Raw genomic sequence first — 27,521 nt, forward strand, 5'->3', positions numbered from 1 at the left:
AGTAATAAAAATATAAAAGGAAAGAACAGATAAAGCAGCAATGAAAATATAAAAGAAAGAACGGAACAAATAAACTGGTTAGAAAGAAAAGAATATCAAGAGATGATAAAACAAATAAAACAAATAAAAGAAAGAAATAGAAATAATAAAAAAAATAATAAATAATAAATAAAAAGAAAGAAGGAAGGAAGGACAGAAAGAAAGAAAGAAATAGAAAACATAATAATAAATAACAAATAAAAAGAAAGAAAGAAAAGAAAGAAAGAAAAGTAAAATAATAACAAATAAATAACAAATAAAACAGATAAAAAGAAATATAAAAAAGAAATGAAAAACAAATCAAAGAAAAAAAGAAAGTAAAAGAAAATCAAGCAACAACCCGAACGCCGTCCCCACACCCTAACCCTAACCATATAATACAGTACTCTATAGTATACACATAGTATACTATATAGTATAGTACAGAATACCCAGGCTCCTCACACCGACCGCCGCCGAATCCTCAACCGCCTCGACGACGCCGGCTCAGGCTGCAGGAGAGGCCATTCACGGCGCTTCCTCCTGCCCCCAGCTCCAGCCTCAGCATCGGGCCGTGCTGGCCTTGTTGGCCTTGGTCGCTGTTCAAGACAGAGCGTATCTTCTCCTTCTTCTCCACATCCCTGACACGCGAAGGAACTCTCCGAGGACGGGGAGAGGGCGAATGCGCGGCGGAGGAGGTCAATGTGGCGGAGGCGGCGATGACGATTGTGATGGCGAGGGCGAGGGCGATTGCTGCTGCTGGTGGTGGAGAAAGAGAAAACGCGGTTGATGAGTGCTTTGGCGCGGGAGGTTGTCTTTTTGTTGATATTGATGTCAAGCCAAGGTGAGGCGGGGGCGTGGTTAGTCTCATATATCGTATCGTGTGTCATGTGTCGTATGTCATGTGTGATGTGCATGTATGGATGTTTGTCAGGGGGGAAGGAAGGAGGGGAGGAATGAAGTGCGCAATGGGATCAAATGGGAGGAGAGAGGAGGTTAGGGTTAGGATACCAGTAGGTAGTTGTGGGAGACAGGGCCATTGATGAAGATAGATCAAGATAGATGAAGAGACAGACGGAGGGATAAACTTGTCTGTTCTTTACTTTGCTGTCTACTTACTTTTTTGACAAAGGTTTTGAATGCCATCTTCGAAGAAATGGTATAAGATGAAATAGAATAAAAAAAAGTGAAAAACGAATGTTTTCACGGAGGGCGAGGGAGGAGGATCACGCCGCGAAGTAGCCAGGCAGGCAGACAGGTACCGGAGGGAAGGGCAGAGAGAGAGCACGCCCTTGGAGGAGGGTAAGAAAGGCACGTTCGTCCACGTCAACGTTCATCGATCATCGATCGTCGATCGTCGATAGATATCAAGGGGACTCATTGATTGAGTGGTTGATTGAGTGATTCCTGGACTTACCGAATGGGAAAGAAGCTTTTCGCGTAGATCAGTAGATAGATAGCCAGACCGATTGACAGACAGGACAGATCGATAGATAGATCGAAGGAAGAAAAAAGAAAGCGGGATGATAGCTCCTCTGCTCTTCTTGATATCTTGGTTGGCATGCGACGCGCAAGACGATCAGATAAGAGAGTACACGAGGACGAGGACGAGAAGGACGCGAAGGGCAAACGAGACGATGAGACTCGTCGGGACTGGCAGACGCGTCTTGTTTGAAAGATGCAGGTCATGGGACTTCGTAGCCAGTGCGGCTGGGCATGCTGGACGCGACGATGTCATCGTGGGTCGTGGGACATGATGAGACGATGTAATGCGGGAAAAAACGATGCGAGACAGACTAGTGTCATGAGAGAGAGACACACACAGAGATAGTAGGAAAGCAAGAGGACCTTTGATTATGGCGTATCCTGTCCATTGCATGACTCTGTCTATGTCTGTGTGCAGCTAATATCCTAGTAAGGATGAATGGATGAATGTCTTTGTTGAAAGAAAACAAAGCAATATCAAGGTTGACAGCAACCAGATCCGCAGAAAGAGTATCTGTGTATAGATGCATGCATGTAACAAAAGGACTGCCTCAAAAACCTAGCATAGCATGTCTTCAAACAATCACCAAGTCAAATCAATAGGCCCGACTATCGCCTGCGAAGCCGGTCGTAAACATGTAAGTGCGAGAATAATGGCGGAAAAAGAAGAAGAAGAAGAAGAAGAAGAAGACGGCCAGGATTAATTAGTGTACATATCTACAGAATGATGACGGTCTCAGCCTGATATTAAGACCCAGAGAAGGAAGAAAATCTGTTGCAAGTTAGCAAAGGACCGACAGCAACATAGGTGAAGGAGAACCTACCATCAGCACGCCAAACATCTTCGCAATAAGCCACCGGTTGCCCGACATTCTCGACCAGTATTTCATCAGCTCGCGCTGAGCGCCCTCCACATTCTCTACCACATCTTCTGTATTCGCGTCAATCCGCTGGATCATCTCCGACTGCTCGCTGACCATCTGCGCAAGCTGGCCGAAAATCCCGCCCAGCTCGTTGATCGTCCGCTCAATCGCTTCGATGGCTTCCCCTCGAGCCTGAATATAGCTGTTGCTAGGCTGAGCCTCTTCCATCATGAGAAGCTGCTGATCCGAGGACACGCGTGGCTGTCCCAATACCGAACTCGACGACGGCTCCAGCGTGAGTAGATCGGATGCGCCACTCTTGTATCCTGGCTGGGGCGTTCTTCTTCCTGGCGCACTGTACAATGGAGAATCGGAGCGCCCTGGATCCAAGGCCGCCTGGGACTTGGACGACACGGACGAGACAAAATTCTCCGTTCGGGACCGCGACGCCTGGATGTTCTTGGTCCGCACCTCCAGGACTTCTTTGAAGTTGGCGCCCACATCCGCGAGTTTGCCTTGTAACATCACCACAACCTGTGAAGTCAGCTCGAGCTTCGTCCCAGCAAGTTTGTTCTTGGAATCTTACATTGTCGTTGTGCTCTCCTTCCTGGTCGGTCTTGCTGCGGTTCGATTTTGGATGCTGCGATTGTGTGAGGGCCTGCAGCGCAGCGATCTGCGAGTTCAGCGACGCCAGATCCTGCTTAATCACGTATGTCAACTCGGAGATTTCGACCGGCCGGTCGTCGAACAAGGTCTTTCGTTTTGCCACTGGATAGTTAGTTAGTCCTCTGGCCATCGCAGCATAACGAGAAGCAAAGGGACATCAGCCTGCGGCAACCTACACTCAGCCAATCTCTGCAGTTTCGCCGTCGTGCTGGTGATGCCTCGCCCAATCTCCGCGGCCTTCCTGGCAAACTCCGACCTCGCGCGTCTGCCCTGACCAGGGCCATTTGCGCCGCTGGCCTGTTGTCGCTGGGAATCCGATAGCAGCGCCTGACGCTGTGATCCGACTTTGTTCGATGCCAGGCGCTTCTGGGCCTGGCCCAGAATGGACCGGAATTCGGGAGTCCGGTCCTGGACGGAGGTTGCGGTCATGTTGAGGTGGACAAGGTCATGAATCTGAGGTTGGATAGGAGGTAATCTGGAGGCGACAACAGGCGATGGAGCTGGTGTCGCAACGGTAATCTATCAGCGGAATCGGTCGACGTGTCCTGTGTGACTGACTCGAACTGGCAGATAGAACCCCCACACCAGAGGAGAGCAGCAAACGAAGGCAGTCAACGGGCTGCTATCAGCAATCTGGCGACGATAAGATATCGCCAAGTTTGCAGTCGATGGAGCGATGGCAATCACAGGCCTGTATGCGCGCACGGGGGTTCCTCCGGCCCAAAAGGGAATAGCGTCCAACTCCCGAAATAGACTAGTCACGTGAGTGCAAGCAGGACGAGAACAACGCTCGGACTGCGATTAGGACGGGGTAGACACGGAGGATATACGGTATGCTTACAATAGATCGCTGCTTCTCTCCCGCTGTGCTCCGTAGAATTCAATTAATTGGCAACAGTGTCTCTCCTGTAGCAGCGTAATGAGGCGCAGCTGGATGCCTGCCGATCGGGCCAAGCAGCAGGCTGCGAAATACGTCGCCAGCCCGCTGTCTGCCCGCGCTGATTGGGTTCCTGCCTCTCCCCCGATGCAACTGGCGACTTGGCCCCCTCCTGGAGGCTCGTAGACGATTTCTTCCACCTCGCCTCCGTTTCTTCTTAAAGTCCTTCGTTATTTGGACGCCTTTGAATTTCTTTCTTGCGCCAGGACGTTTATTCCTGCTTCAACCACAGCGCGGGCTGGTCCGGTCGCTTCCAGCCTTGCTGCGTTGTTTGACCGCGGTCCACCGATTGAGTTTCATTTAGCTTACAAGGAACCAAGTCGCCTGGTAATGCGCATTCATTGCTGCTGATGGTTGTTGCTGCATTGCTGTGATCTCGGTCCCGCAATGTCTGGTCCTTACCAGCGCCCATATCCCCTCGATCGCCAGGGAACGTACGTTGAGATCACACTACTTCTGAATGCGTCGCATATCGCATCTCTGCTAACACCGTCTCTCTGGTCTAGGTATCCTGGAACCACTGGGAGTCCGCTATCTCCCAGTCCCGCCACAGGCCCAGTCCCCTCCTTCAAAACCAACGTCAATCGAACGAAGACGAAGCGATGGGTAGAAGCCAAGTCGTACTCGTACGACGGAGGCGACTGGGGCGATGACGATGAGTACGAGGACGAGCACACTCCTGCCGCACCTGCTCCGCCGGCAGTCCCTCCTCTCGCCAAAGATGCCGGCTCACGATCGAATAGCGCGCATCGATCGGAAGATCGATCTCTCTCCCTAGATCGATCGGGAGGGCAGGATCGACGCCATGACAGTCCCAGCAGATTGACCCCAGACAAACCAGCGGACGCTTCAGCGGACGCCTCCAGTGAAAGTGCCGACCAGGCCAAGCTCCCCACGTTCATTCGCCCTGCAGACATTTATAAGCGGATGCAAAAAGAGAGGGAGAAGGAGCGCAGGTCCCAAGAAACTGCTCCGTCGGAGTCTGACTCAGTCGGGCCAACGTCGCATGTAGAAAATAACCGCGACCAGGATCCATCATCCCCTGGCGACAGTACGGCTACGCCGTCCCAGGCTGTCCCGTCTCTTTCATTGCCTGAGGTCAAACGACTGTCGGGTTTCGGGCATGATTTCTTGGGTGACACAAACCAGTCCAGTCAGGAAACACAACCCGCCGACAATGCCGCCCCTGGCGTTGACCCCCCTCCAGAGCCCGCCTTGCACCACAATCCTTCCCTTGGATTCCGATCTGTGGTCAACCAGGCTTTCGATGTGCCTGAAACACCGAGCTCCACTGTCGACAGCGTGGTCAGGTCAAATAGTGACAGCACCTCAGTAATTAGCCCCATCATGAGCAACCGTATTCTGGACAGCGAAAAGACACCGACCATCACTGAGGAACCTGGCGAGATGGCCGCAGCAAAAGCTTCAGCTCCTGTTTTTCAGCCGGGCTATCGACGGAGCTTGACAGCCCCCGCCTCGGGGAATGCGCCGGCTAGAGTGCCTGCGGTGTCGACCGCTGAACTTCCTCAACCAGAACCGGTCGAGACTTCCTCCGTTACTCCCTCGCAATCCCAAGAGAGTCTCGATGAACATCCGGCTCAGAATGAACCAGAGTTGGATAATGAGACGGCTCATGCGCCGTCTCCAGAACCCACGAAGGCTGCTCCTGATGCAAGTGCTGCTGGAGATGATTCCCAGGCTGACACCATTCTCCAGTCCATTGAGTCCGACGATCACCAGGATGAAACGGAAAGATCGCCAGTAGAGACAAGTGTTTATGCACCCGCGCCTCTCCGAATTCCTTCAGGGGCGCGGCCTCCAGAGCCTTCTGCTGTTTCTATTCCAGAAATCTTGCCCTCCTTGAGCACCGAGACTTCCCCCCAAGACATGGAGAGTGACCGGCTGCGGAAAGAGATTATTCGGTCCCTTAGTCCAGAGTCGCCAGAGACTAAGGATTCATCAACACAGGCGCCCCAGTCGGACCACCTCGAGCCCCCATCAGCACCCCGGGTAGAAAGCACAGATCTTCCCACGGAATATGATAGCTATTGGGACGAGCAGCCAGACATCACCCCCACCAGTCCTCTGCGTGTGTCATCCAAAGAGCCTCTTACTCTTACCATCAATCCTAAGCCTTCGAACGAGGCCACATCCGCTGAACGTTCCGATGATGCAGACTCTCAACAGCCTCAACTAAAGAAGCGCTTCTCGTGGGAAGAATCAGATGATTCTGAGATAGACATTCTTGAAGAGCCTGCGGAACCTTCATCTGCGCCGCCTCAGACCTCTGAAAAGCAGCCCCAGCCTGAAGAGAAAGAGGCTCCACCTGATGTCATAGAATCCAAAGACACTGATGTTTCTGACCAAATTCCCACCCCGGAGAAAGACACTGTCACCAAAGACACCGTCACCAGCCAGCCTGAACCTGCATTGGAAAAGCCACAAAAAAGCGGCGGTGTTCCGCCTACCAGCCAGTCACAGAAATCCCAGCCTTCCAGTCAACTAGGCGAGGCGAAACTGCCTGGTTTTCGCCAGATCCTGGACATTCAGTCTCCGGAGAAGAGAATCCGGGTCTTCAACGAGACCAGAGAACAGTTTGCAGTCATCGATTCCGGCTTGGCTGACTGGATTCGAGCAACCACCGACGCTCTCCCCGAACATGCCCACCTGCTACAACTCAACGGCCAGCTTCCGACTGGAGGTCACCGGCCTGCACCTTCGAAAACCAAGTTCCCGAAATTATCTTCGCTTGGAAATCTCTCGCTCGCGTCGCATCCAGACGGCTCTCCGCAAGCCGCCGGCACCAGTCACGCAAGACGTCCGTCCGGGGCACCTCTCAGAGATATGATTAATAGGCAGAACGTCGAAGCGAGAGGGAAGGATCTGCTTCACAGTGCTGGGATGCTCGGTGGGAAGGCTGGCGGGGCTGCTCGAGGTCTCTTTGCCAAGGGCAGGAATAAATTGCGAGGGAACGCAGGCGGCGACAAGGTAGATTGATTTTCATTTGGATTGACTTGGCCCGCAAAAGAAAAAAAAATCTTGTGTTTGCGTGGATCATTCTCTTATGAATTCTGGCGGGTGGCGTCTATATACCCTTTGTCCTTTCCTACCTGACACTGAAATCTTTTCTTCTCTTTTCTTCCTCCTTCTTACCTCCTGTCTTTTATCATACGACCGCGTAGAACCGGCCAATTGGGCAATACTGATGATGGGAGACGGGACGAGACACCTTCCATGTATTTGTATTTGGCAATTTTACGTCTTTCCATCGAAATGTTTAAGTTTATTGTCTCTAATTTGTTGGTTGTTTCTGTAGGGATCATCTCTGTCGATATTTGGCCATCATCGTCGCAGGAGTTTGCAGGTGGACGATGTGACCAAGATATTATCCTCCAACCTACTAGATCGGGAGAAGAAGCCAGTTGGCAACAATCCATCCCAGCAGCAGCGTCTTTTGGTTCAGAATCAAGGTCAAGGCGTGCCTCGAATCCCTTCATTTAAATTCCATGAGAGCCCCTTTTCTCATGCGTTCGTTGATGCGGACGTTTTCTCAACAAACAAGCAAGGCCACTCTCGCTCCTTCTCGGCGCAAGGATATTATGAAGAGGAAGCTCTGCGGAAGTCGCGAATGGCTGGTATGGACGAGCTTTACGCCTGGTCGAGGCCAGATGCGCCATCTGTTACTGATAGCTCTATAACTCGGCGGATGTTGCAGTCTGAGGGCGCCACTGTGGATTCTGGGTCGTCCGAGCGACATCAGCCTGCGGTCGATCTGTATTCGGCGGATACTAATGCCTCTGCTGGTGATGTTGCAGAGGGTAAAACAGACGTCGATGGTCTTGAGGACAAACACAATCAGCCTCTGGAGAAAAATGTTGAAACCGCTGCCGATGACCAAGTTGCGAGACTTCCTCCGCTGGATATAGATCATGATCTCTCTCGTTCTGTTGACGTCTCATTACTGGCACTTATTAATCCAGATAAACACTCGACGGCGACTTCGAACCCAGGCCAATCTGAGGAGAGACCCTCCGACTTGCAGGAATCTCAAGTGGATGTCTCGAGAGGACATGATGCTCCGGAGACACACCCACCCCCGCCTGCTCTTTCTGACAGAGAAGAGAGGTCGATTCCGGGAAACTTGCCTGACTCTGCAGATACTCGAGACTCGGAATCAGATGCGGAGTCTGATAGACCGGATTCAATACTTCATCTGACGGATTGCGAATTCGAAGATCTGGCCAAGTCGCAGCCAGTCTCTGCTGATGACAGACACAACCTCGATGCAAACTCCAGTCGGTTCGATCAAGAGCACCGATCACATCCACTGTCGCTGGAGAATCTCAGAGTGTCTCCCCTGCCTCACGGAAAGGACAGACGGTTGTCATCAGCGTCACAGGTCTCGGCAATTAGTGAAGAGATGGACGTCAGGGGGAGACTTGACGAAGCTGTCCACGCCATGCCAAATTCACACCCTCTAACGATGTCGCAGATCTCAGGGATTAGCAACGGGATGGATGGTATTAACGACGCCGTACACCAGTCAGAAGAAGCCGACGAGGGCAAGGCGTATAATGTTTTGTCTAATATGCCAAATGAAACTCCATCATCGCTTTCTCAGCAGCGTCCTAGGTTTTCGTTTGAAAGCGACGGAACCAGGCCTGAGGAAGCCCCTCCTCAATTCTCAGATTTCCCACAGGCCGACATCCCTGAGGATGCCCCTGACGAGCCTCCACCACCGTTTCCTGATCCTGAAGCGGACTATCTAGAGGACAAGAAGGAGGAGGAGGAAGACGCTCCGCCATATAATCCTCCTAACCCGTCCCAGACGCAGGCGGATGCACAGACCGGTCTTGGTATATCAGCAGCGCAGGATCCTCCCGCCTCTCAACCTCCTGGCCCTCCCGTTCGTCAACCCCAGCCTTCGCCGGCCGTCCAGCATGGTACTCGCTGGAGGACAACTCCACTGCCGTCTCACTCTCACACGTCGTCGGCTCCGGCGGGTACGCCTGGTGTCAATGTCCGTCGTTATTATGCATCCGTCAATCCGCGTCCGCAATCACCGCCACGACAGCAGCAGCAGCAGCAGCCTCAACAGGTCGTTCGTGCAGACCGGCAGGGCGAGACGCAGCAATTATCTTCTACTCGTGGGACAGGCCAGTTTTCCGGCGAACACACGAGGGCAGCTTCAGGTCCGGCCACCCCCAACAGCTTTCTTCGGACTTTCAGCAGACCAGCCTCGGACAGCCAGGGCAGCGGCGACAGCATGATCGCCAATGCAGCAGCCTCTCGTCTCGATCTACGAGCAGAGCCGTCCCCATTGAATCAGCACACGGAGGCTGCGCCGTCGATTAGCGAGCCTCTCAAGAGCAAAATCAAGAAGATCGGAAAGTTGCCTCGGATGACGCATTCAGGGAACGCAGCAGCTGAGGGGAAGAAGATGAGCCTGTCGTTGATCAGTGTATGTATACGTCTGCATTTGTCGTTGATCACTGGCTGACTTTCACAGGGCTTGTTTAACCGGTCTACGCCTAATTCGCAACGCGACAAGCCAGAAGGCCATGCTGATGGACAGCGACAAGTCGTTCAGCAGAATCCTCCGCCAGGACAACCTCAGTATGCGGCTGCAGCATCTGGGCATGGTCCACAGCCAGGTCCATATTTCTACGGCTATACCTCTGTCATGGAGCGTGGCCCACCAATGCAGCAGTTTAAGCCGACCCCTATGAGCTATGGTTCCTTTTTGGGCCAGCCTCCGCCTCCAGAAGGATATTACGCTCCTGGCCAGGATTACAGTCCGCAAGATCCGTCCTTCGCTGGCTACTATCTCCCTACCCAGCAGACGGCAATTCCGATGTCGAATCCTGGCTACCACTATCCAACTCCGCCGCCGCAGCCCCAATATCAACCGGTTCAATACCCGGTTTCGGCGCCCTATCAGCAGGCGTATCCATCTCCTCTCTCGCATACACATTCCACCCCGTCACTACATTCGGCCTACTCACCCAGCACGACGTTCTCTCCTCCGTGGTCTTCTCGAGGAGACGCACCCAGTCCGGATCGTGGGCGCGGTCGCAGCCGCGCAGAGGAGCTGCACATGCGCTCACGCAGCCCGCGGCCCTACCCGTCGCGAGAGGAGCAGAAGATCCCCGGCACGGACTACTCTGATCCGGCGCACCGGCTGGGCAAGTTCAATGCCGTGCCGGAGACGCCGCGGATTGGAGACCAGGAGCGGCCGTGGAGTATCAGCTTGCCTGAGGATCCGGATGAGGGGAGAGCGTCCCGTCCGCCGTCGTTGCAGCCGCTTCAACGGGCAGCAGCAGCAGGAAATGGCAATCTTCTCTCTCGACCGGCTGATCGGGATGCAGCCATGAGTGCTGATCCCCAATCACACGTGCAGCAATTGCAGCAATCTCAGGGATCCAGTACCCATGAACCTCCCTCTTCTACCCACGAAAACCAACCAACCACCAACGACACTCCCAACCGTCTCCCCCGTCGATACGAAGAGGGCCCGGTGATCGAGAAGACGTCGTCACCAGTAGAACTCCCCGCGACGGCAGACGACTCGAGCGAGGAGATTGTCATGTCCAGCACGGCGTATCCAGGACAGGAGTGGCATCCGGCGGGATATGAGCATTGGATACCTTATTGATGCATCATCACCTTGCTAGGTGGTCTTGTTACTGTCGTGATATATCAATCTTTCGTATGGATTATATAGATACCCACGTTGTTTATTATTTTATTTTATTTGTGGCTTTGTCTATCGTCTAGCGTACTGCGAGATACCCTACCCATCGTTGTTGTTTCGTCCGACTTCCAGGTTTGTGTTTGTTTTTTATTCTTGCACTGAATAGAAGATGCCGTCTGGTACTGCGCCACTTCTATCTCTACAGTGCAGTCCTTGTTGTTATATATCTTATAAAGTATATAGTTTTCTCTTCTAACTGTGGAGTCTGCAGAGAACTTGTGTGGTGTGTCGTATTTTGTTGATCCAGTCAAAATTCGAAGTGAGTGAATAGATAGATATATAGACATATCTGTATGGATCTATAGTATTAATCGACTTCAATCAGTACGCGGTGTATCCGCCATCAACGATCTAGAAGACATCGTCAGTAAGTCGCACACAACAGACAACCAGACAAATCCTGCAACTTAACAATCTGAAAAAAAAAAAGAAAAGAAAAGAAAAACAGATTTATAATCCCCAGATAGATAATTGCTGAATAGATGATGACAAACATACCACATCCGCCCCATTCAAATACCTGCTCGCATCAGACGCCATCCACACAACCGTCCCCTGCAGCTCCGACGGCTGCGCCATCCGGCCTAGAGGGATGTCCTTGATCCACGAACGTACCAGTTCCCGGCCTTGCTTCTCCAGCAGCTCGCGGATCAGGTCCGTTTGCATGTATCCAGGTGAGAGGGTGTTTACGCGGATGTTGGAGGGGCCCCATCTGACGAACATATGTACATATGTCAGTACATGTGTGGAGGGGGAAGGAAGGGGGGGTGAGAGGGGGGGTGGGGGATATTGGAGGTCAATGGAGTTTTCTCTCTCTCTCTCTTTCCTTTTTTTTTCTTTGTAAGGTGCTGATGGTGCTGATGGATAGATGATAATTCCACTTACTCCGTTGCGAGCGACTTGGCGAGCATGATGACTGCTCCTTTGGACTGTGTACAGTCAGTCCAGTCAGTCAGTCAGTCAGCAGTATCCAACACAGCTCATTAACATGAGAAAGTTATCGATAGATAGAAATACAGATAGATAGACATAGATCAGCCCATCTCAACATCATCAGTATCTTTTCTCTTGTATATACGTACCGCATTATAAGCCGCCTGCCTCTGCGGCCTCACACAAACACTCCCACTCATCGACGCCACAAGGATAATCGACCCTTTAACCCGGTTTTCCAACATATGCCTCCCCGCCTCCCTCGCCCAGAGAAACGTCCCGTCGAGATTGACGGCAAGCATTTTGCGCCATCGGTCGTACTCGTAGTTCTCCGCCTCGACGTTGTCCACGATCCCTGCGGCGGTTACTAGCACGTCGACCTGCCCGAAATCGTGCACGATCTGGGCGAAGGTGGCTTTTACCTGCGCCTCTTGCGTGACGTCGCAGGCGTAGGCTCTCAGGTCGGGGGGTGGGTAGGAGGGTTGGATGGTCCTGACGTGTTGCGTGATGTCTGCGATGGAGGATTGCGCGGCGGGGAGCGTGAGGTCTACGCAGGCTCTGGAAGAGTAGAAGTCAGATGAATTGATCGATCGTTGGATATTATCTGCTCTGATCTCATACAGTATGGTATGATATGATATGGTATAGGATGGGATGGTATGGTATGATATGGGATAATTGGGAGTAAGAAAACGGTTGGTTATACATACCCCCTCGCACCCGACAACGCGAACCCGGTCAGGAACTCCTTTCCTAGTCCTCTTGCTGCTCTGGACAAGACAAGTCATCAAGTCAAGTCAGCTGTCGTCTTCCTGCCATGGATGGAGATAGGACATATCGTCGTGTGCTGCAGAACTGCAGTACTGTACTGCGTACTTACCCCGTTACTGCTCCCGTCAGCTCATCCCATAGACAATCTTCTGTACAGTAAAGAGGTGGTATATTCAATCAAGATAAGATATTCAATCGATATAAGGGTATAGATTATAATATACGGTCTCGTCTTACCGACACAGGTCTTCCCTTCCAGCGAGAAGGCAGGTAGTGTTCTCACGCCCCGATAGCTACCACGAATCCCAAATGATGGTGATTGTGGCGTCTGTGCCAGGAATGGTCGTCGAGGACAAGCTCTGAGCAGCGTAGAGGTGCTGCGGACGAGGGTCGTGCTTGGGGATGGCATGGTTGCGCAAGCAAGAAAGCAAGTAAGCAGAGCAGTGCAGAACAGCACCACGTGAGAGATTCCTCTCTATTTATTCTCTCTTCCTTATTCTTCGTCAGGAAACACGTACGACACAACACGAGACGATCCTATCGGTTGGTAGGCCGTAAGGATGCTGTTACACATAGGTATACCTACCTAGCTAGGTGTCTACCCAGGTAGGTGTCTATATATAATCCACTATTTATATCCCCTTGACCAGATTACTGGAGACTGATTGATCCTCATTTTAAGCGTTGAGTTGAGCTGAGCTGTCCTGTCCTGTGCAGGTAACCCAGCTAACCTGGATGATGAAGGTCACATGGCACATGGCATGATTTTCCATCATCCAGGAGCAGAGCACACCTTCATATAGCCTCAGTATAGCATTAGTTAGTTAAATTGTCATCTGGTCTAGTCTGGTCTGTTCAATTCGGTTCTGGCCTCGTATCGGTGGTTATAACTATCGTATCGTCTCGACCTACCACCTAGTAAAACAACCAACTACCCCTCCCAAGGAGAATCGCAACCAGTTAGGACGAGCGGTCAGTCAGTTAGTCAGTCCGTCCATCTTACGGAGTACCTATTACTATACGGACTACATACATGCAACAGAAACAGTGCACGTAGATACTACCTACGTTGGTATATGTTGAAGTCTAGTAATCGATCGATTGCGCAGGAAGACCCTTCTAGCCTCTCCTCCTCCTCCTCCTCCTCCTCCTTCTCCATAGCATGCGGGGAAGAGTCGAGACAGACACGTTAGACATGTTAGGTGACTATGGAGTAGGTAGTTCTGTGGGGAATCCAAGATATGGCAGGTCAGCCGAAGTATACCTAACTATATCCCTAATTTAGGTACGGAGTGCTTATCTAGCTTTAGGTATACATACCTAAATTGCCATGCAATACAGCCAAGGCAAGGCAAGGCAAAGCAAAGCAAGGCAACTTACCCGGCTGGCTGACAAACAGACCACTCGGAGGACATGGAAGTGGAATTCGAATTCGAATTTGAGTCACGAACGAGACGGGTTGATCCTGGTATTCTCCGGCGAGTAATCAATCAGATTGCAAGTGCGATAATCTATATGGATTGGATTGGATTATTGATTCAATTAATATTATTAATGTGTTTGCTGATCGAAAATATATATATATATATACTGCAGTACATAATAAAGTAGTGACAATAGGATTCAAGAAGGACAACAGAAAAGGTGTTGTGAGAAAACCGGCATACCTATCAGAATTGGTTCGAAACCAACGCCATGGCGTTGTTTTTGGCCGATTCTGACAACAAAAGGGGTAGAAAAGTGGAGTTGAGTCGATGTTATTAATAAGATAGTGGATGCGTCAGTGAGTTAGACAGAACTATAGATATGTTTACGCGTGAGAGAAAAATTGATTTCTATCTCCGCGGATTATATCTTACTGGTCTATGCTCGTACAGTACATATTCCATATACTCAGCAGTCAGCAGAGCTACCTATGCTACCGTACAATGCTAGCTAATATGCTATGCTATATCATACATGCGCTTCGCATGTGTGAACAGTGAACTCTAGAATCCATATTTCTCAATAATACACATCAGAAGAAGAAAGCGGGGATGTGGAGAGAGAGGAGAAGAAATCAAGGAAAGGCTGACATATCACGCGAATATATCACCCGAGTATATGTGTCTCGTCTCACCCCTCGAATATATTCTGGTTCAATTCCACCCCCATATCCCGCGCCACCGCTCTCATCTGCCTCTCGATATCCTCCTCCAAGCCTCCGCCCCATCCGAGGAACTGCCGGATCTTACTGAGATAAAAGACCACATCCGACGTGAACAGCACCAGCCGAAACACGACATGCCGGCCATAATTGCGGATCTTCACCGCCAGCGGCAGATCTGGCGACTCGACCAGCGCGCGCGACGCCCATAGGCCCGTGATCTTGACCCGGTTGACGGGCGAGCCTAGGAACTGGTTGTTCGCCTGCACGATGCGCAGGTTTCGCCCGATGAAGATCAGCTCGCGCGGCCATTTCGTCTCGTCGCCTAGGATCTCGCGGATCCCCTTGCGGGCTGCCTGTTGCATCTCGTAGATCCGCTCCTGTTTCTCCTTCTTGGTGAGTCCTTCCAGACTCCGACTCGTCGACATGTTGCCGCCCCGATACGGCCGCATCAGGGTCGCCGATGCAAAGATGTCAGGGTTGCTAACCCCCCACTGGCTGACGACCTCTTCGAGCGTGCGGTTGTCCAGCGTCAACAACGCCTTCCAGAACCGCGCGTACTGGTGTCGAAAGTTCGGGTCCAGCTGGATGTACAGGCCGTGGTCGATCAGAACGAGCTCCGGCTTGCCGGACGGCTGCCGTCGGACGAAGATATTGCCTGGATGAGGATCGCAATGTACCCATCCCCAGAGGAACATCTGCGCTGAGAAGAGATCGACCATCGTGGTCATGACGTCCTTGAGCGACAGTCCCAGTCCGCCCCGGTTATTCCATCCTCGCCAGTGGTTGCGCTCGGGCTTGATCCGGACTGAATTCACCTTTTTCGCCAGATCTTCCAGTCTCGTACTGGACTGATTCGGGTCCAGCGGCGTCCCGTGCGAGCCTGGACTGCCTTCACCCCAGCCGCCTCGCCACGGCCGCGTGATGGCGTCTTTATCCCACAGTCGCACGCCTTCAATCCACTCCGCAGTCATGACCCGCTTCGAGCTGAGTTCTCGATACACCTTTGGAATGTAGACTCGGTCTCGCAGTCGCGGCTCTTTTGCGACAAACTCGGCCATGCGTTCGGCGTTGTTCGCTTCGTTTTCGAAGTCGGTTTCGAGGAAGAGGCGCTCGCTGACAAAGGGGACCAGATTGTAGAAGGGGAGGTCAAAGGCTTTGCTGTAGATCCATGTTACCACCCTGTCGGCAGTCAGTCACTACGCCAGAATAAAAAAAAATAAGAAAAGAAAAGAAAAGAAGGAAACCCACTTAAATGCCCATAAATCCCACTTGACCTGCTGCGCAATCTCCCTCTTCTGAATCTTGATAGCCACCTCTCGACCATCTGCCAGCCGCGCCCAATGCACCTGGGCTACACTGGCACTAGCCCTGGCCCTCCTCTCCATGACTCCCTTCGTAGGATCGCCACTAAACGAGACTCCGAAAACCTCCTCCACCGATTTGCCGAAATCCTCCTGGATGACCCTCTCGACGTCCTTCCAGTCGTTCTGCGGCGCGTCGTCGAACATGCGCGAAAACATCCGTTGGAATTCCGCCGGCAGGATGGCCGATTGCATCGCGATCGCCTGGCCGATCTTCAGATACAGACCCCCATTCTGCCGCAGCAGTTCGGACAGTCGCTCCGCATTGCGCGCGTGGACGGCAGTGATGGACTTTGCGAACGGCGGGTTGGGGCGGAAATTGATCTTGTAGTCCAGGGCCGCGAGCAGACCGAGGCAAAACGTGCGAGCCGTTCGCGTCAGTGAGGAGGCATAGAACTGTGTGTCGACGACATAGATGACGCCCGTGGCCAGGGACAGGTAGAAGATGCGACGCAGCCACTTGCGGGTGCGGCGGTAGGTCTTGGGCGGTGCTGGTTTGCCCAGAGAGGCAGGAGACGGCGGGACGAAGGGTTTAAACTCTTGAGGATGGATGTATCTGCGGGGAGGCCGGACGAGAGCAGGATTGTGCAGACTGCGAGGGAGGGCGCGCGGCGATTGCCACAGACAGCGGGCGCATCGCGAAGTCGCGAACGACGCCATAGCAGAAACAGTCAGCAGGAAGAAGCAAGACGAGGGTCTTTAAGGACCCGGGAGCGGAGCAGGAGGCCGTGGAGAGGCCATGGGTGAGGCAAGAAACTTGACTGACGATGAAGCTGCGGAGTTGCGTTGGCTGTTTGATATTTCTGCCTATTCCGTCATTGCGGGTCGCTTCTCCGATGCACTCGTCGTGACAGACTGCAGGACTCTCTGGATGACTTTAGTCGGATTACTTAATGTCAACCCTGATTGGTTTTATTTATTTGTTTTATTCATTTACTTCTCTCCTTGTCTGTTTTTCTGTTGTCCTCCTTACATTGTTAGATTAAATTGTTAGATTGGTGGAGCAACAGGAACGTTCCCCTCCGCGGCAGCTCCACGGACTCACGCGACAGCAGCAGATTGGAAGTTGTCTTAAGTTCCACGTAATAATAAATAATAATAATAATAAATAATAGAAAATAGAAAATAAAAAATAAAAAAATAAAAAAATAAAAAAATAAAAAATAAAAAATAAAAAATAAAAAATAAAAAATAAAAAAATAAAAAATAAAAAAATAAAAAAAAATAAAAAATAAAAAATAAAAAAATAAAAAATAAAAAAATAAAAAAATAAAAAATAAAAAATAAAAAATACAGAAACAAATAAATCAAAAAGAACTCCTAATCTAGACTCTTCATTACGATGTACAGCACAAGAATTGAGCCAGGAATATATTTTTCCCTCCCAAGCGTTCCTAAACTCGTCAGTAAATAATTACGTAAATTCATCCAAAATATCAAACTACAATAAATTGATCCGGAGGGAGTTCTGGCCAGATATGTCTGTACAGGTAGTTAGTAATGAGTTACTTGGTCTGAGGTCATCTTGGTCGGAAGAACCTCAAAACCATTAATTAGCAGCGCGTACGCCGTATGTTGTGCTTCTTGTTATTCCGAAAATTAACTCTAAGCTTGTTAACTGCATATACGGAGTACACTTTCGTAAAGAGAGATTTCCAACTGAAACAATCGCTCACGGCTCAAATCCACGTGGTATCGTTCGATACCGACACGTTCTCGTCAACGCTCGGCAACGAAGTAATACCGTACGACCCGTACGTACTGCACTCAGCATGTCCCCAGCGTCATCTCTCGTCGAGATCGACTCCCTCGAAGCCCTCGTCATCATCGACAATGAACTCGACCCGATGTCTCCGGCATCCCCGGATACCGTCCACCTGACGGGAGGGTCGATCGCGCAGATCGCCATGTCGACGGCGCCGCGACTGCAGCCCGGAGAGCGCGGGGATGCCGCGGTGGAGTTGCGCATGGAGAATCTGTGTTGCTCGGCGCATGGGTTGTCGATTCTGCTGGTAGGCATGCCAACATTCAAATGGGTTCCATGATTATTGTTATTATTAGTACTTTTTTTTTTCACTGTTTTCAATTAAATAAATTCTACAGACTACATTACTACTTATCATCACTTCTTCAGATCGAGACTGACTGTACAGACCGCCACCAAAGGCAACGTCAAGCATTCCATCCTCTTCGACACCGGCCCTGAAGAACAGGCCTGGGAGAGAAATGTCACCCGTCTGCAGGCAGACATCTCCTCTATAGAAGTGATCCAACTATCGCATTGGCATCGCGATCATTCTGGCTAGTATCACTTCTCTACTGACATTTCACCTCACGTCTATCGATTGATTGGACGTTGTCTGACTTCCTACAGGAGGCATGCTCAAAGCCATCCGCATGATCAAAGAAGCCAAAAAGGCCAAAGGTCTTGCAGATACGAATGTTGTCGTGGACGTGCACCCCTCCCGACCGGATTACCGCGGCTTTCTTCTAGGCGACAAGATCGTCTCGCTGGAAGCAGATCCCACTTTCGAGGAGATGGAAGAGGCGGGCGCAATAGTTCACCAGCATAGCGAGGTCCACACCGTCCTGGATGACATGTTCCTCATCTCAGACGAGATTCCCCGTCGGACTACGTACGAGACGGGCCTGCGGAACGGGATGCGCTACGTCCGGGAAGAAGGGGAGTGGTTTTCGGACGAGAAGATTGCCGATGAGCGGTTTCTCATGTGTAATTTGAAAGGTAGCCCTTCTCTAATTTCCCATTGCTGGCTGATTAATGACGGGACACAGGCAAAGGCATCGTCATGTTCACCGGATGCAGCCACGCCGGCGTCATCAACGCTGCCAGACACGCCAGCAGCCTGCTGGGAGATTCGGTGCCCTTCCATGCCATCGTTGGAGGCTTTCATCTCGCGACCAGCGACGAGGCACAGGTCGCGAGCACCGTTCGCGATCTGAAGCGTCTCGACCCGGCGGTCTTGCTGCCGGGGCATTGTACGGGCTGGCGAGCGAAATTTGCGATCGAGAGACATCTGCCGGGGAGTCTGGTGCCCTGTATGGTGGGGACGAGAATTTCTTTTTAACTGAGACTCAGAAGAAGCGAATCTGTTCATGTTCCTGGAACAGCAGGGCATGGAAAGGGTTGCACTCTCCTTGAAGATTTAATGCAGGCTATAGAGTAGACCATAGAGTCTGTCTTGAATATTTCAATTTTCGTTTTAATCTCGAGGTTGTTTAAAATTATTTGATGCTGTCCCCCACCACCAATTAATAATAAACGCAGACCAGCATTTAGCAAACCCAGCTGCTTGGTTCCCATAACCATCCCGACATGCAGAGATGGTCCCTACTTGATGCTAGTCCACACGCCGTCTCTGCTTGGCTTTCTCCAGAGCGGGGGTGGATTGTTCTCCGCACAATCATCATCCAAATCCACCCTAAGTAAGATTCAACTATCAGGCTATATTCTGACAGGTGCATCAGCTGCATATTCCACCTAGGCAAACAGACATCGGCCAGTCCACGACCTCGGTTTTGGGGACTTTCACATGGAGCTTACCTTACCAGTCATGCTGCTGCTCATCTATCAATCGCTATCAGTTCCCATCTGATGGATCTGACTGATCTACCTTTCATCCAGCTATTGCAAGTCTTATCTTATAGATGAGACAAGCTTCAAATATCTACTTCAAAGCAGTGACGATCGATCGACAAGAACACGAATGAAATGGCTGTCGACCTGGGTGTCGTCCTGCTGGCGCCCGTCTATGCGACGGCAGGCCTGCTACTGCTGCTGACCGTGGCCCGCAGCGTCAGTCTCATCTGGTACAACTACAAGCTGAGCAAGTGGCACGGCGGGTTCCATGCTCCGCAGATGCCCAGTGGGCCAATTATTCCGATCAGAGGTGATTATCGTCTCATCGATCGATGAAATTGTTGTCTGCTAATAGATGATATTATTGTTTGTTAATGGTGGCGCCAGACCTCCAATTGCTCCTAAACGCAGCCAAAGCCCACAGCGAGAACCGCCTCCTCGACTACTTCAACAGCATCTTCGGCCACGCCACGCCGTCCTGTCCCAACTGCGTCGAAAGCAACTTCACGGGGGGCGTCCGCTACTTGCTCACCCGCGAGCCCGAACACATCAAGGCCGTGTTGACGGGGAACTTCGCCGACTTTGGCAAGGGACAGCAGTTCCATGAGCTGTGGAGTCCCTTTCTAGGGGACAGCATCTTCACGACGGACGGCAAGCTCTGGTCTAACAGCAGGCATCTGATCAGGCCCATGTTCGTCAAGGATCGCATCAGCGATTTGGAGATTTTTGAGCGGCGGACGCAGGTCATGATGGGCCTGTTTGGTAGTCCGGGTCAGGCGTTCGATATCATGGATCTGTTCTACCGGATGACACTGGATGTGACGACGGAGTTTCTGCTCGGTCATGCCGTCAACAGCTTGGAGAATCCCCAGGCCGAGTTTGTCAAGGCGTTTTCGGATGTCCAGCGTATTCAGATGACCTTGACTGTGCTGCAGTAAGCGGAAACATCGATATATTTACATCTTTGTCGCTCTATCTTAAAAGACCATGCTAACTCTACAGACCCCTCCACTGGTTCCTCCCCCGAGGCGCCTACTACCGCGGCATCAAGACGATCGACGACTTCGTGGTGCCCTTCGTCCACCAGGCGCTGGCGTTGTCTCCAGAAGAGCTCGAAAAGCGCAGCAGATCCGAGAAATCGTTCACCTTTCTGCACTCCCTGGCCAATTTCACGCGCGACCCCAAGGTCATCCGCGACCAGGTTGTCGCCGTACTGCTGGCGGGCCGCGACACGACTGCCGCCACGCTATCGTGGACATTCTACGAACTCTCTCACTATCCAGATGTAGTCGCGAAACTGCGCCAGGAGATCCTAGACACGGTCGGGCCTACGCGCGCCCCGACGTACGACGACCTCAAGAACATGCCCTACCTGAAACACACGATCAACGAGACACTGCGCCTGTACCCAGCCGTGCCATTCAACATCCGCTTCGCGCTGGCAGACACAACACTGCCCACCGGCGGCGGGCCCAACGGCGACCTCCCGCTCCCAGTCCTAAAAGGTGACGCAGTAATCTACTCCACTCTCGCGATGCAGCGCCGTCGAGACCTCTACCCACCTGTATCAGCGGCCTTCGCCGACCCAGCCCTCTTCTCGCCCGAGCGGTGGGAGACATGGCAGCCCAAGCCGTGGCAGTACATCCCGTTCAACGGGGGTCCGCGCATCTGCATTGGGCAGAACTTCGCGCTCGCGGAGATCGCGTACACGATTGTGCGGATTCTGCAGCGGTATGAGCGTGTGGAGTATGTGGGTGAGTGGGAGGAGCAGTTCCTCAAGGCGGAGATTGTGGGCACGCCGGGACGGGGGGTTAATGTGAGGATGTATTTGGCAGGGGATGAGAAGAGTGAACAACTTGTATGATGGTCGAAACTCTGTCAGCTAGTTGAATATCGTGGTTTAATGATGATTCTTGGACGCACAGCCCGTCCAGCTATCTTCACCAGGTTCAGGTATTGCATTCAACTTCGACAGACCAGATCAGATCTGTTATCTCAAGTTTGACGCCAGATTTCCGTGACCTCCGGCGTTAATCCGATACTGGGTGGTCTTGTTTCTTTTCCAAGGACACGTTTTGCCTTGCGACTTTGGCCACAGCAGCTGGACAGCAAGTCCATTCTAACTATGCAGTAGGTACGAGTGAAAAGGTTAGCTATATAGGTATATAAATCGGAATTTATTCTCGTCGATCCCAGTTCGTTGCCTTTTTTTTTTTGCTTTCTTATGATACTATATAGCTTCTTCCTCATATATTATACATAGATGTAACTAGGTATACTCCTGTCCAAACCCAACCCTTTTATCGCAAACGCAATTGACCCACATAATCAGGAAATCATATAACCAGAGAGAAGAGAGAGAAGAATAATTACAATCTCAGCGCACCGCCACTCTTTTATATAAACACGAAATACCCCACATACACCGCCGCAGCCAGAAACGGATACACCGCCCAATACACACACGATCTTCAGCGAATCAGGAGTCTGCGACCAGATATATCGTAGCACGAATCGCTCGATGATCGATGCGGGCGAGCCAGGCGTGAGGATCAGAGCGGTCATCACGTCAAGCGTCAGTTGCTGCGAGCGGGTTGCGCGGCGGTGCATGTCTTTTTCGAAGGAGTGGATGTGGTTGTCGAGGACGTCTCGCAGGTTTGCTTCTGTTCGGTGGGTTGCAACAGCCCGCTGGATGGCTTGCGCCAGCTTGAGCGCGTCTTCTAGCGCGAGATTGACGCCTTCGCCTGCAAACGGGGTCATCAGATGCGCTGCGTCGCCGATCACCGTCACGCCCCTCCGATGCTCCCAGGTGAAGCCGACAGGAAGCATGAACAGCGACCGCGCGACAACCGTCTTGCCATCGGCATTCCGCACCAGATCCAGCTGTCGAGAGTCCCAGTCTGCAAAGTCCCGCTCGACAATGACCCTTTTCACCTCCTCTCCATCCGTCACGTCGTAGTCGGCCTGCTCCATCCACTCTTCCGGCCGCACCGCCGACACATTCACGTTGATACTGCCGTCGCCCAGCTGCTGGCCATGATAGATCGGCCCTGGCCTTTCTGCTGCCAGCCATCGTACGCAAAGAAGTTACCGCGGTTGACGAGCTTGTAGGAATCGGGCGCCGTGGTCGCTGCGTCGGGGATGCTGAACGAGAACCCGCCCACGCCGGCATAGAACGGCTTCTCCGTCGACAGGAGTGACGAGCGGACCTTGCTCCATGCGCCGTCGGCGCCGACGATGAGGTCGAAGCCAGCTTGGGTCGTGCCGTCGGTGAATTCTAGCTGGAGGTGGTCTCCAGCATCATCCCTAACAGGTCCTGCTGTCGCCGTCCCTGTTGCTGTCCCTGCTGCAACTCTGCTCACCGCACGCAGCCGCTTATTCCACCAAATCCTCTCCGCCGGCAACGACTCCAGCAGAATCCGCCGCAACGCCCAGCAATCTATCTCCGGCCGTCCGCCAGCACGCTCGCCCGTCGCGGGCGCAATGCTGATGAACGCATTCCGCCGCTTGTCGGAGAAGACGGTGGCCTCGCCGTCGTAGCGCGCCTCGCGCAGGAATTCCTCGTACAAGCCGGCCTGTTTCAGCGCGGCGATTCCGATCGCGGTGTGCAGGTCGAGCGTGCCGCCTTGGGCGCGGAAGTCGAAGGAGGGCTCGCCTTCGAAGATGGTCACGTCGATGTCATCGTTCTTGTTGGATGTGTTTTTGTCGTTCTTCTTGGTGTCTTTCTGCTTGTGGAGGAGAAGCCGGGCCAGCATGCACCCGGCTGGACCGGCGCCGATGATGGCGATTTTCAATGGCATATTCTGAGGATAATAGAAGGAAAAGGAGAAACAAAAGGAGAAAAAAAATGCCGAGTGAATTCAATGATACTACCCAAGTACCTAGGTGGGAGCTCGTTGAGTGGCCGTGTCTCGTCTCGTCTCAATCGAATGCCACTCGAACGAACACGGCCATCTTCCTGCTGCTCTGCTGCTCTGGTCGCTGCAACATGAAAGTGACAATCTTTCTTAATATTTCTCCGTGTGATCACACCATCCATCCCATCTTTTATATTATTGATTAATTTGCTTCTGCCTTCTGCCCCCGGGAGGAGCGGAAGCAACCTCCTCGATACCATCACCAATGAAGACTGAATAAACGAGCATGGTTGTTGGTTGTTGGTAGTTTTCAGCTTGCTGCGTTGGAGCTGTTTGTTGGTAGGAAGTCGTTTGAGCTGAGGTCGATGTCAGCTTGCTTTCGTTGGATTAATTAATTTAGTTGCCTGCCTGACTTCGCGGAAGGTACCGAGCCCCGCCCCCGGGACGGAGTGCGGAACGCACTGGTAGCTATAATTAGCTAGCTTTAGTCTTTTATAGTAGTAGTCAGTTCTTATTAGCAACAACGTGACCTGGCATGACATGATATGAGATGCTCATGTGGCTTCGACTTATTTATTAACTTGTTATTGGATTGTTTACGTATCTATCTCAGGTGCAGTACTACATTCTTTCTTTACCTTCTGCCGCTTTTGTTTATATGATCATACCCGATTTTGTTACTGGTTACTGACTGAGGTTTTGTTTTTCGTATTTTAGGTCCTGTTATTCTCCTTCATGGGACCACAGCATGGCCGGATCCTCCAAGCCTATTTTGATGGCAATGAGCTCGTCGTGCGGCATAGTAGGCTCTATGATTTCCGGCACCAGGATAATGCGAGCCTAAAACTCTTTGCGCAATGGTACTTCTGCCACCCAATGGGCGAGACTAGGATGAAATGATATCAGTGGGAGAGTCCTTTCTTGTCTTTTTTTTTTCCTTGGGACAGTTCAGTGTACGGGTTTTATTATCGACCTTTCTGGGCGAGCTCCCGGTGAGTTTGGCGTTCTTGGTATCGGTATCGGACAGGTTGGGTAATGGGTGAATGGGTCATTTCCATGGCTGTTGGCTGGGTACTTTGTTGGCAACACTGGTCAGGTAATGGTATGCGTGAACTACATGATTACGTCTGATGTACGTAAATAATTATCAGAGCCTTGAAAGAATGAAAGTTGGGCGAAACCAAATCGTTGGTATATATGTATGTACTGTACTTGTGAGATATATGCGCTGAGTAGATCAATCTGAGATAGGCAGGCAGCAAGCCATGCTGTAAGGTCATTATCATAACATTAAATAATCCTATAGGATATTATTCTGCCAGAGAGAGAGAATGTGTGAATAAATATATGCGTTCATGCTCTCGAATCTTCCCCACGGATGTGCATCAAGAGCTCTCTACTGCCTTGTTCACTCCATCGACCATTAGCAAGTTTAGGTACTCCATAGATAGCCTCTTACAAGTTCATAAGTATCAGCATCAATTAATCAGGATGATATTTCAGTCTAGAGTTTGTCCTTGAATCCTAACTACACACATGTATACACTGCTATATTCACTACTATCTACCGTGATTCTCCTCTATCTAACAACTTCCCTGCCACGAAAAGGTCGTATCGTCCAGCCATTCCTATGACGAGGATGATGTCTAGCTGACTCATTTACACGGCACTGTGCAGGGTGTTCTAGTCCCAACTTCTCCTAATATAGGACAAATACGACAAATGCAGAAAAGTAAACCCCTGAACGCCCGAAATAGTGATTTATAGAAATTCATGGTGTTGCGGATGCCTCTCCCAGTACCCACCGACTGCTAATATTTATAATATATTATTATTACCCTCAGATCCCATGTCTATATCCCCTAAAAAAATATCTTTCTCATATTAGTAGTAGCTGTGCTGCTGATAAGCCTAAATCATGAAAGAGTCAATGTGGTTTGACCCCCTTCGTTGTCTCAGATAACCACCAGCCTCACAGGCGAGATCAATTTGTTTCTAGAAAATAATATCTTCAAACTGCGTCCATCTTTTCACGAGGATGATGTTCAGCAGTTCAGGATTGAGATGTTACATTTGACATCATTGCTTACTGCTTGCTCCAGGGAAGAGGCCGCAAAGCTCTATAAGATGTTGCGCCACTTGCTGGGAGCCATATATGTGACTCGGGCCAGTTTTCAATTGAAATTGGGAAACAACCTCGTCAGGACTTCTCTATCTCTAGTTCTTTCCAGAACAGGTCGAGGGTAAATGGAATGGCAGAATTGTGTTGAGCGTCTCAGCAATCGGTTATAGCGACAACAATCGCAGACTTGGATTTTTTTTTAAGCAAAAAAAGGAGGCAAGGTTTAAAAAGAAAAAAAAAGGAAATGAAATAAATCGAACAAATAGAAAAAAGAAAAGGAAAACCGAGTTGCAAACCTCTACGATATTGCTGAAGATACTTCTGCTGGTTCAGCCCAAATTAGACATCATTAGGGCTTAGGGCTTAGGGCCCAGGGAGGGGGCTTGCAGTCATGAGAGTCATCCATCCATCGTTCCTTCCCTCGTCACAGCCCAATCCCTCGTCCCTCATCTCGAAGATCGTGCTCTTCCTCCCTCTTAGAAAAAGTTACTCTCCACTCTTACTGCTATGGTGGATTCCTCAGAACCTCCCATTAGCAAAATCCTATCAAACTGCCTCAGACTCAAACCTGTTCGCATCACATCAGACCTGCCCCGACAATCATGGCAGGGTTCTGGACTGAATTGCTCGCGTCGGAGATCTACCTTCTCGTACGTGCATCAACCTGACCTGCTCTACAGCTTCTTAGGGTTGGAAAGTTAACAATGTGATGATTCTGGACAGGAACGATGGGACAGCTCGTCTGGTGAGACCGCACTCGAGCAGCGAGACCGACTGTTCCGTGACTATGTCCAGATGGGCATTGCTGGTCGCTGGGTGAGTCGAGCATTGATCCTTATTACATACATGTTGCCAGGGAAGAAGAGTACTTCCCCGTCCCGTCGTGCTGACTCCCTCAGCGGTATCATCAAGCTGCCCAGTCACGCAATTATGAGCGACCAACTGAAGACCAGATCAAATCCATCCTGGAACGGGTCCGAACGGTTGAACAGCGCGCCGCCGCCATGTTGGTCGTGCGCGGTCACCACCGTGCGTGGCTACGGATCGACTATGGACTGGCGCGGGAGCCAGGCCCAAATCGCAATCCTATGGAGGAGCACACGGAAGACGTCCTCACACGGGCAACGAGCGATAACCAAACGAAAGTCAATTTCCTGTTTCTAAACGACCGGACTCACTACGATTACGATGACTGGCATCAACTGTTGACGTGCATCCCCGAGGTCCTTGACAGCCACATGGGTCCGAAGCGTCCAGCGGAATACCGCCAGAGCATCAGAGGGGTAAAGGCGGAGGCCAAGAAGGACGTCATGTCAAACTCGGAAGATATGCATGAATATATTCGGGCGTCCGCGCATTGGGCATGGGTGACGGGCATCATCTGGGTTCATGACGAGAAGACAACGCAGTCGGGGGAGATCAATCTGATTTGGATGGACGAGTTTGGGCGAGCAGTGAGGGAGGCGCGCTTGAGTTCATGGGAGCTTCATCTTGGTTATGACTTTCCAGCCCCAGACATGAGAAATCCATGGTGGACGATTGCGAAGGAGGGAGGTGATTATGCAGAGGGAAAGTGGCCGAGCACGTCGGTGGAACCGACTTCACTGCCACTCCATTCTAACAATGGCTAGTTGATAACAGTTGAAGTCGTCATTATGGTGCTGGTTCATTGCATTATTACAGTTCTCTTACAGTTCAACTTGGAGGTAGCAAATCCAGCCGTGTAATTGTTCGAATATGCGATAAAGTGGTAAGACAAGGAGATAGTTTCCACGACGTGTCTGCCATGACTGAAATCTCTCTCTCTCTCTTTCTTTTTTTCTTTGGCCCATAAACCCAGGTACAAGTTCACGCGTCGAATCAAACCACCGGAAAATGCAAGATTCTAGATATCTACTACAAACCTGAGTTAGGCAAGGAAGTGAGTGGGGAAGTTAATACTGACCATTGATCACAACGCAGACACGAGTATTTTCTTTTTCTTTCCTTCTTCCCTTCCCCCCCCC

At 51.1% G+C, this 27,521-nt stretch overlaps 11 protein-coding genes across 11 annotated transcripts; 5 read left to right on the forward strand and 6 right to left on the reverse strand.

Moving 5' to 3' along the window:
• Positions 1-479: 479 nt before the first annotated feature.
• VTN77DRAFT_2282 (uncharacterized protein) lies at positions 480-935 on the reverse strand (the record flags this gene model as incomplete). Its single annotated transcript, XM_069418104.1, has 1 exon — positions 480-935. The coding sequence occupies one exon, from the start codon at positions 933-935 to the stop codon at positions 480-482; it is 456 nt and encodes a 151-aa protein (XP_069279466.1).
• A 1,304-nt stretch (positions 936-2,239) lies between these two features.
• VTN77DRAFT_2283 (uncharacterized protein) lies at positions 2,240-3,461 on the reverse strand (the record flags this gene model as incomplete). The annotated part of the gene is made up of 4 exons (XM_069418105.1): positions 2,240-2,275; positions 2,328-2,900; positions 2,953-3,134; positions 3,209-3,461. The coding sequence occupies 4 exons, from the start codon at positions 3,459-3,461 to the stop codon at positions 2,240-2,242; spliced, it is 1,044 nt and encodes a 347-aa protein (XP_069279467.1).
• Positions 3,462-4,356: 895 nt separating this feature from the next.
• VTN77DRAFT_2284 (uncharacterized protein) lies at positions 4,357-6,966 on the forward strand (the record flags this gene model as incomplete). Its single annotated transcript, XM_069418106.1, has 2 exons — positions 4,357-4,403; positions 4,476-6,966. The coding sequence occupies 2 exons, from the start codon at positions 4,357-4,359 to the stop codon at positions 6,964-6,966; spliced, it is 2,538 nt and encodes an 845-aa protein (XP_069279468.1).
• A 631-nt stretch (positions 6,967-7,597) lies between these two features.
• Positions 7,598-10,624, forward strand: VTN77DRAFT_2285 (uncharacterized protein; the record flags this gene model as incomplete). The annotated part of the gene is made up of 2 exons (XM_069418107.1): positions 7,598-9,430; positions 9,479-10,624. 2 exons carry the CDS (start codon positions 7,598-7,600, stop codon positions 10,622-10,624), a joined length of 2,979 nt encoding a protein of 992 aa, XP_069279469.1.
• A 420-nt stretch (positions 10,625-11,044) lies between these two features.
• On the reverse strand, positions 11,045-12,836 carry VTN77DRAFT_2286 (uncharacterized protein; the record flags this gene model as incomplete). Its single annotated transcript, XM_069418108.1, has 7 exons — positions 11,045-11,074; positions 11,222-11,435; positions 11,609-11,652; positions 11,806-12,214; positions 12,367-12,426; positions 12,537-12,543; positions 12,665-12,836. The coding sequence occupies 7 exons, from the start codon at positions 12,834-12,836 to the stop codon at positions 11,045-11,047; spliced, it is 936 nt and encodes a 311-aa protein (XP_069279470.1).
• A 1,706-nt stretch (positions 12,837-14,542) lies between these two features.
• Positions 14,543-16,597, reverse strand: VTN77DRAFT_2287 (uncharacterized protein; the record flags this gene model as incomplete). Its single annotated transcript, XM_069418109.1, has 2 exons — positions 14,543-15,755; positions 15,825-16,597. The coding sequence occupies 2 exons, from the start codon at positions 16,595-16,597 to the stop codon at positions 14,543-14,545; spliced, it is 1,986 nt and encodes a 661-aa protein (XP_069279471.1).
• A 1,112-nt stretch (positions 16,598-17,709) lies between these two features.
• Positions 17,710-19,023, forward strand: VTN77DRAFT_2288 (uncharacterized protein; the record flags this gene model as incomplete). The annotated part of the gene is made up of 4 exons (XM_069418110.1): positions 17,710-17,949; positions 18,091-18,238; positions 18,312-18,680; positions 18,731-19,023. 4 exons carry the CDS (start codon positions 17,710-17,712, stop codon positions 19,021-19,023), a joined length of 1,050 nt encoding a protein of 349 aa, XP_069279472.1.
• A 644-nt stretch (positions 19,024-19,667) lies between these two features.
• On the forward strand, positions 19,668-21,399 carry VTN77DRAFT_2289 (uncharacterized protein; the record flags this gene model as incomplete). The annotated part of the gene is made up of 3 exons (XM_069418111.1): positions 19,668-19,845; positions 19,923-20,469; positions 20,538-21,399. The coding sequence occupies 3 exons, from the start codon at positions 19,668-19,670 to the stop codon at positions 21,397-21,399; spliced, it is 1,587 nt and encodes a 528-aa protein (XP_069279473.1).
• A 464-nt stretch (positions 21,400-21,863) lies between these two features.
• Positions 21,864-22,508, reverse strand: VTN77DRAFT_2290 (uncharacterized protein; the record flags this gene model as incomplete). Its single annotated transcript, XM_069418113.1, has 1 exon — positions 21,864-22,508. One exon carries the CDS (start codon positions 22,506-22,508, stop codon positions 21,864-21,866), a length of 645 nt encoding a protein of 214 aa, XP_069279474.1.
• A 29-nt stretch (positions 22,509-22,537) lies between these two features.
• On the reverse strand, positions 22,538-23,335 carry VTN77DRAFT_2291 (uncharacterized protein; the record flags this gene model as incomplete). The annotated part of the gene is made up of 1 exon (XM_069418114.1): positions 22,538-23,335. One exon carries the CDS (start codon positions 23,333-23,335, stop codon positions 22,538-22,540), a length of 798 nt encoding a protein of 265 aa, XP_069279475.1.
• A 2,782-nt stretch (positions 23,336-26,117) lies between these two features.
• VTN77DRAFT_2292 (uncharacterized protein) lies at positions 26,118-27,146 on the forward strand (the record flags this gene model as incomplete). The annotated part of the gene is made up of 3 exons (XM_069418115.1): positions 26,118-26,165; positions 26,239-26,331; positions 26,415-27,146. 3 exons carry the CDS (start codon positions 26,118-26,120, stop codon positions 27,144-27,146), a joined length of 873 nt encoding a protein of 290 aa, XP_069279476.1.
• Positions 27,147-27,521: the final 375 nt, after the last annotated feature.

Source organism: Rasamsonia byssochlamydoides (assembly GCF_041956645.1).
Source record: "Rasamsonia byssochlamydoides strain NRRL 3658 unplaced genomic scaffold VTN77scaffold_17, whole genome shotgun sequence".
Lineage (NCBI taxonomy): Eukaryota > Fungi > Ascomycota > Eurotiomycetes > Eurotiales > Trichocomaceae > Rasamsonia > Rasamsonia byssochlamydoides.